This window comes from Thalassophryne amazonica, chromosome 2, assembly GCF_902500255.1.
Source record: "Thalassophryne amazonica chromosome 2, fThaAma1.1, whole genome shotgun sequence".
NCBI classification, from domain to species: Eukaryota; Metazoa; Chordata; class Actinopteri; order Batrachoidiformes; family Batrachoididae; genus Thalassophryne; species Thalassophryne amazonica.
Genome location: NC_047104.1, coordinates 9,346,434 through 9,362,826, shown reverse-complemented (window position 1 = coordinate 9,362,826; position 16,393 = coordinate 9,346,434). Strand labels below are relative to the sequence as shown.

Sequence of the window (16,393 nt, the reverse complement as noted above, 5' to 3'; positions counted from 1 at the left end):
GTGATTGTGACCGAAGAATATCAGCAAGAGTGAAGGGGAAAGTTTACAAAACCGTAGTGAGACCAGCTATGTTGTATGGTTTAGAGACAGTGGCACTAACAAAAAGACAGGAGGCAGAGCTGGAGGTGGCAGAGCTGAAGATGTGAGATTCTCTTTGGGAGCGACAGAATGGACAAGATTAGGAATGAACATATCAGAGGGACAGCTCAGGTGGGACGGTTTGGAGACAAAGTCAGAGAGGCGAGATGAGATGGTTTGGACATGTGCAGAGGAGGGGACCCAGGGTATATAGGGAGAAGGATGCTGAGGATGGAGCCACCAGGCAGGAGGAGAAGAGGGAGGACCAAAGAGGAGGTCATGGATGTGCTGATGACGAGGACATGCAGGTGGTTGGTGTGACAGAGGAAGATACAGAGGACAGGGTGAGATGGAAAAGATTGATCTGCTGTTGCGACCCCTAACGGGAACAGCCGAAAGACAAAGAAGATTGAGACAGAAACTATCCCATTTGTATCGAAGTGTCTGGACATTTCAAATGAAATTTTCTGTTGATCCACGAATAAAGGAAGAATCAAAACAAGCTGCCTAATTCGTTTGCACAGCGCTGCACTGTGTCCCGAAGCAGCATGTGTTATTTATGTGAACACATTTACACATAACTGTTTTAACTTTAAAACATATTTGATCAGATGCTGCGAGGTGCACACACATAAACCATCCACTAGAGGGCAGTGCAGTGACGTAAACGATAGGAGCTGTGCAGGATGGACGCGGCGCCACACTCTAACATTTGTCCCAGTGCGTTTATAAATGTCCACTTACACACTGAAAATAATCTGACAACCCTCAGTGAGGGAAATGATGCAAGAAAATTCACACTGTGGTGGAGGTGAAATGACAGGTGTATTTGTTCGCTCGTGTACAGATGTCAGAAATACAGATTAACTTCAGAAATACAGATTAACTTCATTAAGAAACATGAACTAAATCAATGGGGAATATTAAAGATATTTTCTTTCGAAGAAACCGCCTGGGGGTTTATAAAGAATTACTAAATAAATGTGGGGAAATAACCAGAAACTTAAAAACCTACATGCACCCATAATATTTTATCGAATGATTTGCTAGAGTTACAATCAGATGCGAAGCTTTCATATATGCATGAATTTGACTTTTTACGAAGGCCTTGCGTCTTGAGAAATCCGACAAAACCGATCGTTTTGAACGCAGCATCGGTTTTTGGTCACCTGACCCAAGCCCCGAGTCACGTGACTGATTTTCCATCCTCGCCATCTTGCAATGTGGGCAAAAAGAGGCCACTTTTTATGGCTGACGAATAAAACGGAGCGGTTTGCTGAGTACAGGAAGCGGCGAGCGTTTGTATGTTAGTGAGTATTTCCTTTCTAATTAAACCAGGCGCGTGCTCGTCAGTCATTAACCGACAGGACGACTGAAACGTCCTTTTCTTGTCATTTCTGCCGTGAAGCTAACACGCTAAGCTTCTGCTCCGCGTCTTCGAACTTCTTCGAGTCTCTTTATTATAAATGTCTTATTAAATGTCAGCTAACGTTTACCGCAGGTTTAAAGAAGCGTTTTTTTTTCTTTTCCGCCACGTGTTTGGAGGCTGGTGCGGACCGAAAGTACGTGAAATATATTTAGATCGGCTCAGAACAGGTGTGAGTCCACAGTTCACTCAGATAAACTCCTCAAATAAACCATGTTACTAGTCTGATAAAACCCCGTCAACTCATCAAATAAAACCCGTTAACTAGTCTGATAAAACCCGTTAACTAGTCTGATAAAACCCCGTTACCTAGTCTTGTATAAAACCCCGTTAACTCATGAAATAAACACTGATAATTTATCAAATAAACCCCATTAACTTACCAAATAAACCTTGATAATTTGTCAAATAAACCCCATTAACTATTCAGCTAAAACCCTGTTAACTCATCTAATACATCAGGATTAGTCTGATAAAACCCCATTAACTAGTCTGATGAAACCCCATTAACTCATCAAATAAACCCTGATAATTTATCAAATAAAGCCTGTTAACTAGTCTGATAAAACCCCATCAACTTATCAAATAAAACCCATTAACTAGTCTGATAAAACCCCAGTAACTCATCAGTGGTAATTTATCAAATAAACCCCATTAACTTGCCAAATAAACCCTGATAATTTGTCAAATAAACCCCATTAACTAGTCAGATGAAACCCTGTTAACTCATCAAATAACCAGGATTAGTCTGATAAAACCCCATTAACTAGTCTGATGAAACCCCATTAACTGATCAAATAAACCCTGATAATTTGTCAAATAAACCCCCGGTAACTCATCAGTGATAATTTATCCAATAAACCCCATTAACTTACCAAATAAACCCTGATAATTTGTCAAATAAAAACCATTAAGTAGTCTGATAAAACCCCATTAACTTACCAAATAAACACTGATAATTTATCAAATAAACCCCATTAACTTAACAAATAAACCCTGATAATTTGTCAAATAAACCCCATTAACTAGTCAGATAAAACCCTGTTAACTCATCAAATACACCAGGATTAGTCTGATAAAACCCCATTAACTAGTCTGATGAAACCCCAATAACTCATCAAATAAACCCTGATAATTTATCAAATAAAGCCTGTTAACTAATCTGATAAAACCCTGTTAACTCACCAAATAAACCTTGATGACTAGTCATCTTTTCTAAGTAGTCAAACAACCCCTGATAATGTATCAAATAAACCCTGGTAACTTCTCCAATAATCCCTGTTGTCATAAAAACCCCATTAACTAAATTGAATAAACCTCAACAACTATCATCCTCCTTTACCATCAGTACACAAATAATCAATATTTAGATCATCAGTTGACAAATTGGTTTATTGGTCATGTAACAATCTACTGTGGAAATGTTTTAGACATGATTACATTTAAACTGCTCAAAATGTCGTTACAACAAAAATCCAATCTGTATAGTGTATTATTTTTCAAAAAAAAAATCTTTTCTGTGCCAACAGTAAAATTAAAAATTTCTAAACATAGGCAACAAAAATTAAAATATGTGATTATTATTATTTTATTTTATTTTTTTATTTTTTTGCTAAGTTAATGAATTGCAAATAAATTAGCATTTTCTCAGTAATGTCTGAATGCAGGGTGTGCTTATGTTTGAATACTGATCCATTGACACCTGATTCATCATGTGAAGATGGACAGGAAGGAAAACAAATCAAGAGGAGATTACTGGATGTTTGTTGGGTTTACTTTTACACATTTATCAGTTGCATGTATAAATAAACCCATTTGGTTAAACACAAACATTGATTTGTTTGCTAATTACAACAAATTTACTACCACAGATTATATAATCTATGATATTGATTGGTGTGTGTGGGGGGTGGGGGGGGGGGGTCATTCTGAGCAGGACTGTACTTACATCCTTTAGTTTTGGAGTTGTTGACATGAATGATGAATTATGCATTTCACAATGTCAAAGAAATTAATAACATAAATCGGAGACAACAGAATGAACCCAAATTTAACCGGTTTCAACAAAGTTTTAGAGTAAACTGAGAAATTGATGCAAATATAGTAGGTGTTATTTCAGGGAGTTAATGCACTCATGCCGGAGCAGAAGTCTGAGAAAGAGGAAGAAAATCAATGGTCAGATATTGTGCGAGAAAGAGGAAAGTGTGGGATATGAGGATGTGAAGAAAGAATCATGAGAGAAAGCTGTTCCCCTCAGAACACGTGTGTAAACACGAGCACGTGGAGCTCAGACTTCAGCCCTCGTTAGGCTCCGCTTCCTTCCATTTAGCACTTATTTACACGGTGTGATCAGCTCACGTGTTTGACAGTCAGTGTATTTTTACATGTTTCTCACACCACACACACACACTCTGGTTCTTCTTCTGTACTTTGAAGTTTTTTTGTTTTTTTTTTTACGAAGATGCCAAAACACGTTTTGGACTTTCAGTTAAAGTCATTTCAAATGGCAACTTTCTGGCTTTAAGAAACACTATAAGAAATCAGGAAAAAAATAGTGGCAGTCAGTAACGATTACTTTTTTAGACTAAGCAGAGGGAAAAAAATATGGAATCACTCAATTCTGAGGAAAAAATTATGGAATCATGAAAAACAAAAGAACGCTCCAACACATCACTAGTATTTTGTTGCACCACCTCTGGCTTTTATAACAGCTTGCAGTCTCTGAGGCATGGACTTAATGAGTGACAAACAGTACGCTTCATCAATCTGGCTCCAACTTTCTCTGATTGCTGTTGCCAGATCAGCTTTGCAAGTTGGAGCCTTGTCATGGACCATTTTCTTCAACTTCCACCAAAGATTTTCAATTGGATTAAGATCCGGACTATTTGCAGGCCATGACATTGACCCTATGTATCTTTTTGCAAGGAATGTTTTCACAGTTTTTGCTCTATGGCAAGGTGCATTATCATCTTGAAAAATGATTTCATCATCCCCAAACATCCTTTCAATTGATGGTTTAAGAAAAGTGTCCAAAATATCAATGTAAACTTGTGCATTTATTGATGATGTAATGACAGCCATCTCCCCAGTGCCTTTACCTGACATGCAGCCCCATATCGTCATAGGCGGTTTCTTACAGTTCGGTCACAGACGTTGACTCCAGTTTCCTCCCATTTTTGATTTTTGAGACATATTGCTTTAAGTTTTCTGTCTTGACGCTTTGATGTCTTCCTTGGTCTACCAGTATGTTTGCCTTTAACAACCTTCCCATGTTGTTTGTATTTGGTCCAGAGTTTAGACACAGCTGACTGTGAACAACCAACATCTTTTGCAACATTGCGTGATGATTTACCCTCTTTTAAGAGTTTGATAATCCTCTCCTTTGTTTCAATTGACATCTCTCGTGTTGGAGCCATGATTCATGTCAGTCCACTTGGTGCAACAGCTCTCCAAGGTGTGATCACTCCTTTTTAGATGCAGACTAATGAGCATATCTGATTTGATGCAGGTGTTAGTTTTGGGGATGAAAATTTACAGGGTGATTCCATAATTTATTCCTCAGAAATGAGTGAGTCCATATTTTTTTCCCTCTGCTTGGTCTAAAAAAGTAACCGTTACTGACTGCCACAATTTTTTTTCTTGATTTCTTATAGTGTTTCTTAAAGCCAGAAAGTTGCCATTTGAAATGACTTTAGTTTTGTGTCATGTCTGTGATCTGCTTTTTTTCTACAAAATTAAACAACTGAATGAACATCCTCCGAGCCCGGTGATTCCATAATTAAGGAAGGAGAAAAGGACTGGTACCGATTGGCCAGACAAAGGGACAGAGCTGGAAAGGATGTGCAGCAGGTTAGGGTGGTAAAAGATGCAGATGGTAATGTGCTGACAAGTGAGGAGTGTGTGCTGAGAAGGTGGAGGGAATATTTTGAAGAGCTGATGAATAAATAAAATGAGCGAGAGAAAAGGCTGGATGATGTGGTGAGAGTAAATCAGGAAGTACAAGAGATTAGTAAGGAAGAAGTGAGGGCTGCTATGAAGAGTGGAAAGGCAGTTGGTCCAGATGCCATGCCAGTGGAGGCATGGAAATGTCTAGGAGAGATGGCAGTAGAGTTTCTAACCAGATAGTTTAATAAAATCTTGGAAAGTGAGAGGATGCCTGAGGAGTTGAGACGAAGTGTGCTGGTTCCTATTTTCAAGAACAAGGGTGATGTGCACAGCTGCAGTAACTACAGAGGCATATAGTTGATCAGCCACAGCATGAAGTTATGGGAAAGAGTAGTAGAAGCTAGGCTTAGAAAACAGGTGAAGATCTGTGAGCAGCAATATGGTTTCATGCCGAGAAAGGGCACTACAGATGCAATGTTTGCTCTGAGAATACTGTTGGAGAAGTACAGAGAAGGCCAGAAAGAGTTACATTGTGTGTTTGTGGACTTAGAAAAAGCTTATGATAGGGTGCCAAGAGAAGAGCTGTGGTATTGTATGAGGAAGTCTGGAGAGGCAGAGAAGTATGTTAGGGTAGTGCAGGACATGTACAAGAATAGTGTGACAGCTTTGAGATGCGCAGTCGGAATGACAGACTCATTCAAGGTGGAGGTGGGATTACACCAAGGATCAGCTCTGAGTCCTTTCTTGTTTGCAGTGGTTATGGACAGGTTGACGGATGAGATCAGACAGGAGTCCCCATGGACTATGATGTTTGCAGATGACATTGTGATCTGTAGTGAGAGTAGAGAGCAAGTTGAGTCTAGTCTGGAGAGGTGGAGATATGCTTTGGAGAGAAGGGGAATGAAAGTCAGTAGAAGCAAGACTGAGTACATGTGTGTGAATGGGAGGGAGCCCAGTGGAATAGTGCAGTTACAAGGAGTAGAAGTGGTGAAAGTAGATGAGTTTAAATATTTGGGGTCAACTGTTCAAAGTAATGGAGAGTGTGGTAAAGAGGTGAAGAAGAGAGTGCAGGCAGGGTGGAGTGGGTGGAGAAAGGTGGCAGGAGTGATTTGCGACCAAAGAATATCAGCAAGAGTGAAGGGGAAAGTTTACAGTAGTGAGACCAGCTATGTTGTACGGCTTAGAGACGGTGGCACTAACAAAAGGACAGGAGGCAGAGCTGAAGATGTTGAGATTCTCTGGGAGTTACAAGAATGGACAAGATTAGGAATGAACATATCAGAGGGACAGCTCAGGTGGGACGGATTGGAGACAAAGTCAGAGAGGTGAGATTGAGATGGTTTGGACATGTGCAGAGGAGGGACCCAGGGTATATAGGGAGAAGGATGCTGAGGATGGAGCCACCAGGCAGGAGGAGAAGAGGGAGACCAAAGAAGAGGTTTATGGATGTGCTGAAGGAGGACATGCAGGTGGTTGGTGTGACAGAGGACAGGGTGAGATGGAAACGATTGATCTGCTGTGGCGACCCCTGATGGGAACAGCCGAAAGACAAAGAAGAAGAAGGGCTTAATAGTAATTAATAAGTAATACTGCGGGCTTACTTGTAGTTCCTAGGGTTTGTAAGAGTAGAATGGGAGGCAGAGCCTTCAGCTTTCAGGCTCCTCTCCTGTGGAACCAGCTCCCAATTCAGATCAGGGAGACAGATACCCTCTCTACTTTTAAGATTAGGCTTAAAACTTTCCTTTTCGCTAAGGCTTATAGTAGGGCTGGATCGGGTGACCCTGGACCATCCCTTGGTTATGCTGCTTTAGACGTAGATTGTGGGGGGTTTCCCATGATGCACTGTTTCTTTCTCTTTTTGCTCCGTATGCATCACTCTGCATTTAATCATTAGTGATCGATCTCTGCCCCCCTTCACGGCATGTCTTTTTCCTGTTTTTTTCCCTCAGCCCCAACCAGTCTCAGCAGAAGACTGCCCCTCCCTGAGCCTGGTTCTGCTGGAGGTTTCTTCCTGTTAAAAGGGAGTTTTTTCCCACTGTTGCCAAGTGCTTGCTCATAGGGGGTCGTTTTGACCGTTGGGGTTTTTCATAATTATTGTATGGCCTTGCCTTACAATATGGAGCGCCTTGGGGCAACTGTTTGTTGTGATTTGGCGCTATAGAAGAAAAAAGTTGATTGATTGATTGATAATTATAATCACTATATGGAACTTTCCCAAGTATCAGAGCACTAAATGAAATAAACTCCAGTAATGACAGAATAAATGCCATTTATAAAAAATACACTACAACAATGCACAAAAATCTCAAAGAACTCATCACCGCTGATGGGAATAACACTGTTAAAAACAACACTGTTTATTAACAGTATTAATGGGTAATCTAACTGTTGAGGCCTGTTGAGGGTGGGGTCGGGTGCTCTGTCCCATGGGTGGCCGTGAAAGTCCAGGGCCTCGATGGACTAAACTCGAGCAGCAGAGGCTAGCTCTGGGGCGTGAAACATAACCTCACTGTGGGGGAAGGAGCCGGAGCGTCTGCAGGAGGTGGAACGCTACCAGTTAGATCTGGTGGGCCTCGCCTCCATGCACAGCCTCAGCTTCAGAACCACTCTCCTTCAGGGTGGTCCTTATTTTGAAAGTTTTGAAATTTAATACTCTGACCCCCTGAATAGGTTCCAATTGATGAGAAAACATGCTGTGTAAAATTTTGTTTGTATAAATAAATTTTTTGAGGTAGCCCAAAAGCATTGAAATTATGCTATTTTCTGCTATATAATGCTATACAAACTAAAGCTTAATGGTGCTTCCCATCCTAAACATGTCAAAGTCCTCTCAGCGCTAACGTAGAAATTCAAGATGGCCTCCACAGATGATATTCAAGCTTTAGTTAGTATAGGTTATAGCTTTAGTTAGTATAGGTTATAGCTTTAGTTAGTATAGCGACCCTCTCATCTGTGCGTAGTTGAGGGTAGCCTCCCTGTGCCTTTGGGTGGCGGTGGGTGGGGGTGCATAAGTGATGGTGATTGGCTAAGGAAGACGCACAGATATAAACGTTCACACACATGATGAGACACACAACATTAGTGTCTTACAGCTGAACTACAGGCATTACTTTCTGATCACTGAAAACGACAGGCAAGAATGTGCATGTGAATGAGGGTTAGGGTTATTCATTTAATTTTAATTTGATGTCCAGTTGTGGCCTGTTGAGGTGCAAAACAATCCTTCATTCATTCATTTTCATCTGCTTGCCCAGGTCGCAGTGCAGTAAATTAAAAAAAAAAAATTCTAGAATATTTATTGTGTATTTTTTGTTTTACTGTAGAAACATAGTAATGATAATAACTATACTAATGTTTGAATTTAATGGGTTCCTTATCGGTAACAATCTATTGTATTAAGTGTATGTTTCATTCATGAAACATATTTAATATTCAATGTTATTATAATAACATTATCATCATAATGATGATAGGGCTGAGTTGTTGATTGACCGATTGCCTTCTTTGATGTCTGGCAGGTCATGGAGGAGAACGGCGATGAAGCTGTACTCGCCACATGTTCCTCCTCAGGCACCTCTTCCACCCCCACCCCTGCAGCACTTGGATCCAGTGCTCAATCCCAAACCCAGGAAGGCCTTAGGGAGGTGGCCTGCCAAAGTTTTCAGCAGAAACAAGCTGCCGACTCTCTCATCCAGGTCATTGAGAAGCTCAGCAAAATCGTTCAAACACCCACAGCACCGCTGCATCCTGGCTGGACAGAAGCGGTCGTTGCACCAGTCCTCATGTGCAGCATGCAGAGGAGGGGAAGAGAGAAGAAACCGGAGCAGAGGAGCTTCACCAGCTAACAAACTGAGGAAGACCTGTAAAGCTGATGGCAGAGTGGAGGAACTGAAAGTAGATGCTGACATTGCTGACTGCACTCTTCTGCCATCTGTCTCAGGTGACGGTAATGCCAAAACCACAGCTGCAGAGATGACAAGCACCAGGGAGCCGCACCGGACGACGACGTGTTATCAGTGCAGCCTGTGCCGCCATCTTTCCCCCCGACACTGGCGCTGCTCAAAGAGCACCTGAAGCCAACACAACGAACACCACAGCGACCTCATCCTTATGTGCTCTGAGTGTCACTACACCTCCCAAGACCAGAGCAAACTAGAGGCGCAGTCAGGCTCCACTATGGACAATGGAGGCAACCCGACGAAGAATCCCATTCTGCCAGATTCTCACAGTGAGCCAAAGAAGAGGTTTTCCAAAAGAAGCTCAAGAATGGCTGGGGTTTGAAAGTTCAAGGAGTAGCAGCTCTAAGGAGGCACTCCAACAGAAGAAGAAATGGTACAGTTACGAGGAGTATGGATTGTACCGTTGTCTGATCTGCAGCTACATGTGTGGTCAGCAGCGAATGCTCAAGGACACCGCGTGGAAGCATGCTGGCCTGGTTGACTGTTCCTACCCCATCTTCGAAGATGAGCAAGAGGTGCCAACTAGAAGAGGAGACCCAGGTGTCAGCAGTGCTCCCTGCTAAAACAACTGCAGCCAGGGAGGAGGTAGTAGTCCTCTCCTCGGTTCTCCAAGGAGAGCACTTGCAAAAAATATCCTCCGCTTTTGAGCTGCAGATGCACGTGCCGTTGACTGCACAAGACAAAAGTGATGTGATGAATCATCCCGTTTCAAATCCCAGTGGGAGCCCGAAAACCGGAGAGGCGGAAATTATATACCCCATCAAGGAGGAGGAGCCTGTGGTTGAGGTGCAAGTGACTACGGAGGCCAAGGTGGAAAGTGAAGGTGCCTATAACGATGCCTTGACTGCAGACACCTTACTGTCATCAGCTCAAAAGATTATAAACAGCAGTCCGAACAGTGTCGGCCACATGAATGTGATTGTAGAACGCCTGCCTTCTGCTGAAGATGCACTCATGTCAACCAACCCTCTTCTTCTCAACCCAGACTTGGATGGGGATGAGAGCCTACTGGATGCAGTGGAGCAGGGTAACATTAAACCTGCTGCCCATAAAAACACCAAGGAAGACAATGGCAATGGCGCTAACAGTAACGAGGGTCAGCAGTCAGGGCACGATATTAAGTCCTCCATCAGTTTATGTAACGACTCTCATCGGGATGAAAATATTCCTCCAGCTGGGCGTAAGAGGACACACTCGGAGTCTCTCCGTCTTCACTCACTGGCGGCAGAGGTTTTAGTTGCTATGCCTATGAGGACCTCAGAGCTCTCTATGGCCAGCAACAAAATAAGTCTGAAGTCTACAACCGGCATGGAACAGAGTCCAAACACAGGCCAGAAACCAGCAGAGGTTACATCTACAACAGGACAGAAGCCTTCACAAGTGGGGACAACAGCCACTTTATTGGACTTGGAACATCGCGGTAAGGGCAGGGAAGAGGGATTTGAGACCCTGGAGCTAGCAGAGGTAGAGCAGAGTCCTGCTACAAAAGCCGGCATCAGCATGTCTCTGCTCACTGTCATTGAAAGACTCAGAGAGCGTTCTGACCAGAATGCTTCTGATGAAGATATCTTAAAAGAACTTCAGGATAACTCTCAGAATCGAGTACCAGCTGACACAGTCACGGGGAATGGCCCTGGAAGCTACACAGGAGTGGACGGGGTGGTTGCTTCTGCTGATGGGGGTCTTGTGGAGTACATCCCCGGGGGGAAAGACCTTACAGGTGTCGCCTGTGCCTCTACAGCGGCAGCAACAAGGGCTGCATTAAGCATCACCTTCGCGTGCACAGACAGAGGCAGCCGTACCAGTGTCCCATCTGTGAGCACATCGCCTCAGACAGCAAGGACCTGCAGAGCCACATGGTCCATCACTGCAAGACCAGGATGTACCAGTGCAAGCAGTGCCCAGACACCTTCTGCTACAAGGTGAGGAAACAGAGTAGTTAGGATTGTGATGTTTGAAGAAAGTTACTGTTGGAGGCTTCAAGATACTATATGAACAATAGTTAGAATAACAGCGCAAACATTTACCTGTGCAAAAATATTTATCTGCCTTAACAAAGCAATACAAGTTATCCTGCCTGCGACATCACAGTCTACATGCATCAAATTTGGAATCTTCGTCTGAGCTTAGTCTTTGTCTAAGGTTGCTCTTGTGAAGCATCTTGGGGTGACTTGTGATTTGACGCTGTTCAAATAAATGCCTTTGACAGCATGACTAAAATCAGTAGCTTAAATTTATTTTAACTTATGCGTCCTTTGAAAATAGAGCAGTTTCTCCTCTTTGCTTTGTTTGGATTTTACATTTTTCCAATTGGAGCTATTGAATTGATGTTTCTAAGCACTTTTGGAGCCCCCAGCATCTGTATACGAGTAGAAATTGATGTTTGTTTCTCCTTCCTCGACACTAAAATGCACCCAAACAGAGTGATGGCTCGCCAATAACATATATTGCTCGTGTGAAATGATAGAAGTTGTCAGAGAAAGTTGGGATCTCGGTTCAGAGTTGCAGTAAAAGTTTGCCTCTGTGAGATGGTGAATGTACAGAAGAAAGCTATTGATTCCACGGCCATGTGGGACTGTGTCGATTTGCAGCAGAGAATATTACATTTATCGCATTAACCATCAGATCGGGGAGTTAGGTGGAGAAGCTTTGTAATTGTGAAGGGTGATGGCTGGCACAGGAGTCGTATTAGTTGAGATCAAGGCCAATTAAACACGCAGTGTTTCAGCAAAGCTCTGTGCCGTCTGGATGTTTTACGAGCTTCAGGTTGTATCAGAGTACTCCGGCATGCAAAAGTGCTCTTTTTTTCTTTTCTTTTTTTTACAATGCTTTGTGTTTCCTGAGCATTTAAATATTTACTTTGGTTCCTGAAAGAAGCCATTTAAAGTGGATAAAATCTTTGTGCTTTAATTCCTCAACTGAAATGAGGAGCATCTTTTCACTGTACAATGCAGAAGAAAGTGTGCAGTCGCACAGAGACTTTCTTGACAGGGTTAGAGGTCATTTCTGTCATTTTCTTTTTCTTTTTTTTTTCCTTCAATAGAGTCACTTGAGGAGTCATCAGAAGGAGCATCACAGCTTCACCAATGACCCAGCAGCCAAGATGGAGGAGAAGGAGCCAGAACGAGTAACCGATGAAGGTGAGAGATGTCTTTTTAAATTTGTTATGTCGTGACCCTGGAACATTTTAAGATGTAAGGCGCGTTTCAGGTTTTAAAATCATGGGCATTTGGGGTTTTTTATTTGTTTTGTTTGTTTGTTTTTCCTGTTTGTAGTCTTAGCCATCGCCTCTTGTTGTCATTCAAATAATGAGCATTTATGCATGTGGAACTTTCAGCTTGTGCAAATATTCTTTCTGTTGCATGAATGGAAAACATTATTTGTTTTATATGATGCCTCAATAGATTGTCACTGCAAATTTTATTTAAAATTAGAAAGGTTTTTCTTGTAGGAACAGGAAGCTCACTGTAAAGGGCAGAGTAGGATTTGTCCACCCAGTGGTTCAGTCCATCAGGCAAGTGAGCCGCCGCAGTACTGAGATCAGTATGTGCCAGTTTGCTCCTCACTGGTGTGTGTGTCGAAACCCATGTCCGTTTATTCAGTCCAGCAAAAAATCACAACAGGAATTTGTACAATTCTTCATCTGACAGCGCTTTTACAGCCGCTATATATGTCCCAGCGTGCACTGCAGCTACAGGATTTAGCTTTTTCACAACATAAAAGCATTTTTATGAGACCCTAACGAAGCAAAACGTATTGGACAAAAATCCAAGGTGTGGACATCACTTATACCAGTGGGACAAATAATGTACCTGACATACAGCCAGCCAGTCAAATCACAAGGATCTATTTAGGTGTTGTATTATTTTTATTTATTGTGTCATTGTCTAACGTGATAATTTCTCTCTCTGTCCAGAGTGTATCCTGCAGAAGATGTACAAATGTGATGTGTGTGACTACACCAGCGCTACGTATGTTGGCGTGAGGAACCACCGGCGGATTCACAGCTGTGACAAACCCTATCGGTGAGTTGCTGTAAACGCTTGTATAAATGCACTGGCAGAGATCAGTTTGATTAGTGCACATGCCACAGCTACAGAGACAGCAGGAACTCTGTTCTCTCAGACCTGAATTAGTTCTGCTTGCAATCATAAACAAAGGACTGTCATGCTGCCTATGGGGATCCATGGGCCTCTAGATTGGGTAGTGTTTATAAAATAGGTAGCTGACATTTTTCAAGGGTGGTAATAAATTGTGCAAAGTTTCTATAATGAGTTGTAATGATGTGTGAGTCCAGAATGTTTTGAGGACCTTAGACCCCAACAGTGTTTGAAGAAGAACTCAGCCCTTTTGTTTTCTTTTAATTCCATCATTTTTTAATGTTAATTTACTGTCTTAATGTATTTATAAAATGTTTAGATTCTTATCATATACACATTCATTATCGTTATTATTATTTTAGTATTACTTCTATTTTGTCATTTGGATTTTTAAATGGACCACAATGGAGATGAGAACAGATTTGTGACATCCACCAATCAAATCCGGCTCGCCTCCAAAATTCAGTGGAGTCTTCCCTCCCCTATCTGTGGTATCTATCTGTCGTGAAAATTTCATCAAAATCCGTGCAGTAGTTTTGGCGCAATCCTTAGGTGCCAATAGTGCTATCCTGAGCCAGAATCCGAATCCAGATTACCTCCAAAATTCAGTGGAGTCCTCCTTGTCGGTGGTTTTCACTTTCTTGTCATCCATGTATTTTTAACGTATTACGCACGCACGCTTTTAATATAACGATGATTTACCTGCCCCCTGCTGGAATGGCGTGTTAGTCCAGAATGTAATTAGCAGTGTTAGCTAATATCCATAGTTTCTCCAAAAATATTAGTCCTATCAATTAGTCAAAGGATGAATGCTGTTTTCACAGCATTCATCCTTGACCCAAAATACATAAGCACACCAAACGGAAAGTGTCAGCTTGTCCGTCATTGAAGATACACACACTCATACACGTATGCACAGAGAGATTTTTGTCTTTTCCACATTCTACCACAAGCAGGTGCTTTAATTTTTACACACCTACAAACAGAGATGTGGCAGAAGACATCAAGGCACTACACTTTTCACTCATGGTAACGGCAATATGGACACTTAACTAACTGACTAAACCAATTGAACGACAAAAACACAGTAAATCAATAACACTAACAACATTGTTAAACAAACATGAACCACAGTAACAACATATAAACCCTAAAGTCCCGAACTTCCATAGTGCATTGCAGCACAACGTCCATTGTTTGCTGGTTAGCTATAATGGCTAATTTCTCCAAAATATTTGTCCCATCAACTTTAATTTTTTCGCAGGCGTTTGTCCTTGATCCAGATTTCAGCTCTCCCCAGTTTCTGCGTGATCAAAGGAGTCTCCCCAAGGGATTAATAAAGTTCTGTCTCATTTAATGTTGATGGTGTGTCCTTCTGTGCTGTCGCTCTTCAGTCCACAGGAGTGATCTTACACAAAACACAAGCACAGAATTTAAAATGTGTTCATAGCTCACAGTGAGGCACGCTTCTGGTGGTTAAATAGTAGGTTGTGAGACACAGAATGAGCAGCCAAATGGAGCCTCAGTTTATTCAGCCTAGAGTCAGGAACACCCCAAGAAAACAAGGTTGGAGACCAAGGTAAGGCATGTGAGAAGTGTATATTTTTGCATGTTTACACATTTTTTAAATTTCTGCCAGAGTATTTTGCGTGAGATATAAGTCAGTCTGTTTTGAAATCGTACGTCAGATGTTGTAAAAAAAAAATTACGACAATCATATGTTTATACAGTGCTACCGTAAATGGGCGTGAATTACTGTAAAGCGGTCAAACTAAAGAAAAACAAAAACTTGCTTTGTAATCACATCAAGCCAAATGTAACAATACAGTAGAAAACAATAGAAAGTGACCAAACTGGTGATTTGGGTGCCAGGAACATTGACAGAAAAGCAGGCATCAGGTACCTGTCGGACTGAACGTTATGTGAGGTTCAGGTGAGTTGCTCTGCTTCTTTCTTCAGTAAGTTTGTGTTTAAAGGACATGTCACACGTTACTTGATGTCCTGGTTAGCAAGTATTCATGATTGTAAGTCTGTCCGTGCATGTGCGATAATAATTACTGGTCGCTGATGCATTTTATGGTTAATTATTAGTGACGGAGAAACCAAAGCGTTTTGAACCACTGAATCAGTATGAAGCAGTTGCATTGAAATGGTTCAGTGTTTTGAAGCATTTGATACAATTACAGTAAATGTGGGAAGTCTGCTGGCCAATCTTTAACGTAGCACTTGCATGGAACAATGAAACAGTGAGGCACTGTTATGCATGTTAAATAATAAAGGTTCTTTGTGCATCTTGAAATTTTTGGCTATTTTCATGTAAAGACATCAATAATATACTTGTGTTCTAATGTAATTGTGCCATCATAAAATACTGTATGTAATGAGAGAATAAATTGGGAAATGCTTGTGCAACTAGGGACTATTATGACCATAGCTGTATAAAATGACTTGACACCCCCCTAGTGACCACTAGTCAAGTCGTGTCAGGCTCAGATGTGCTGGGGTCTGAGGTTTGTTTCTCAGTGTTTATCTCTGGATTCTGTAAAGTGGATGAGTGTCTACGAGTCATCCTGGATGGAATCCCAGTCCATCTGTGGTTACTTCCCGAGTCATGACCATTACCCATTTACCGCTGGGTGGACTGGGACAATGCCGATTAAGTGTGTTGGACAAGGACACACAGGGGATAATGGCCAATAGCTCCTTATCTACTGAGCCACTGTGATAGACGAGAACAAATCAGGTTGGTAGATAAAGGTATGTTGCACACAAATCCCTCAAAAATCACTAAAAACGTGAAAAGGGGGCGACCTTGTGCACCACCTATATTCAGCTGCCTTAACTCCCCACAGTACAAATGCTGAATTTATCAAGTTATGCCCAAATATAACAGAATGTAGATTAAAGACATAATGGCACTTAAAATGACAAGCTGCCAAATATTT

The 16,393-nt window shown here is 41.7% G+C and overlaps 1 protein-coding gene across 1 annotated transcript in view; it reads left to right on the top strand.

The window, feature by feature from the left end:
- Window positions 1-1,288: 1,288 nt before the first annotated feature.
- znf507 (zinc finger protein 507) overlaps window positions 1,289-16,393 on the top strand; it is a 31,120-nt gene continuing 16,015 nt past the window's right edge. Inside the window, 10 exon segments of the mRNA XM_034183572.1 lie at window positions 1,289-1,388; window positions 8,908-9,110; window positions 9,112-9,430; window positions 9,433-9,465; window positions 9,467-9,633; window positions 9,635-9,878; window positions 9,880-11,050; window positions 11,053-11,270; window positions 12,392-12,488; window positions 13,265-13,373. Of these exon segments, the coding sequence (XP_034039463.1) occupies window positions 1,383-1,388; window positions 8,908-9,110; window positions 9,112-9,430; window positions 9,433-9,465; window positions 9,467-9,633; window positions 9,635-9,878; window positions 9,880-11,050; window positions 11,053-11,270; window positions 12,392-12,488; window positions 13,265-13,373 (2,567 nt within the window). The 5' untranslated portion in view covers window positions 1,289-1,382.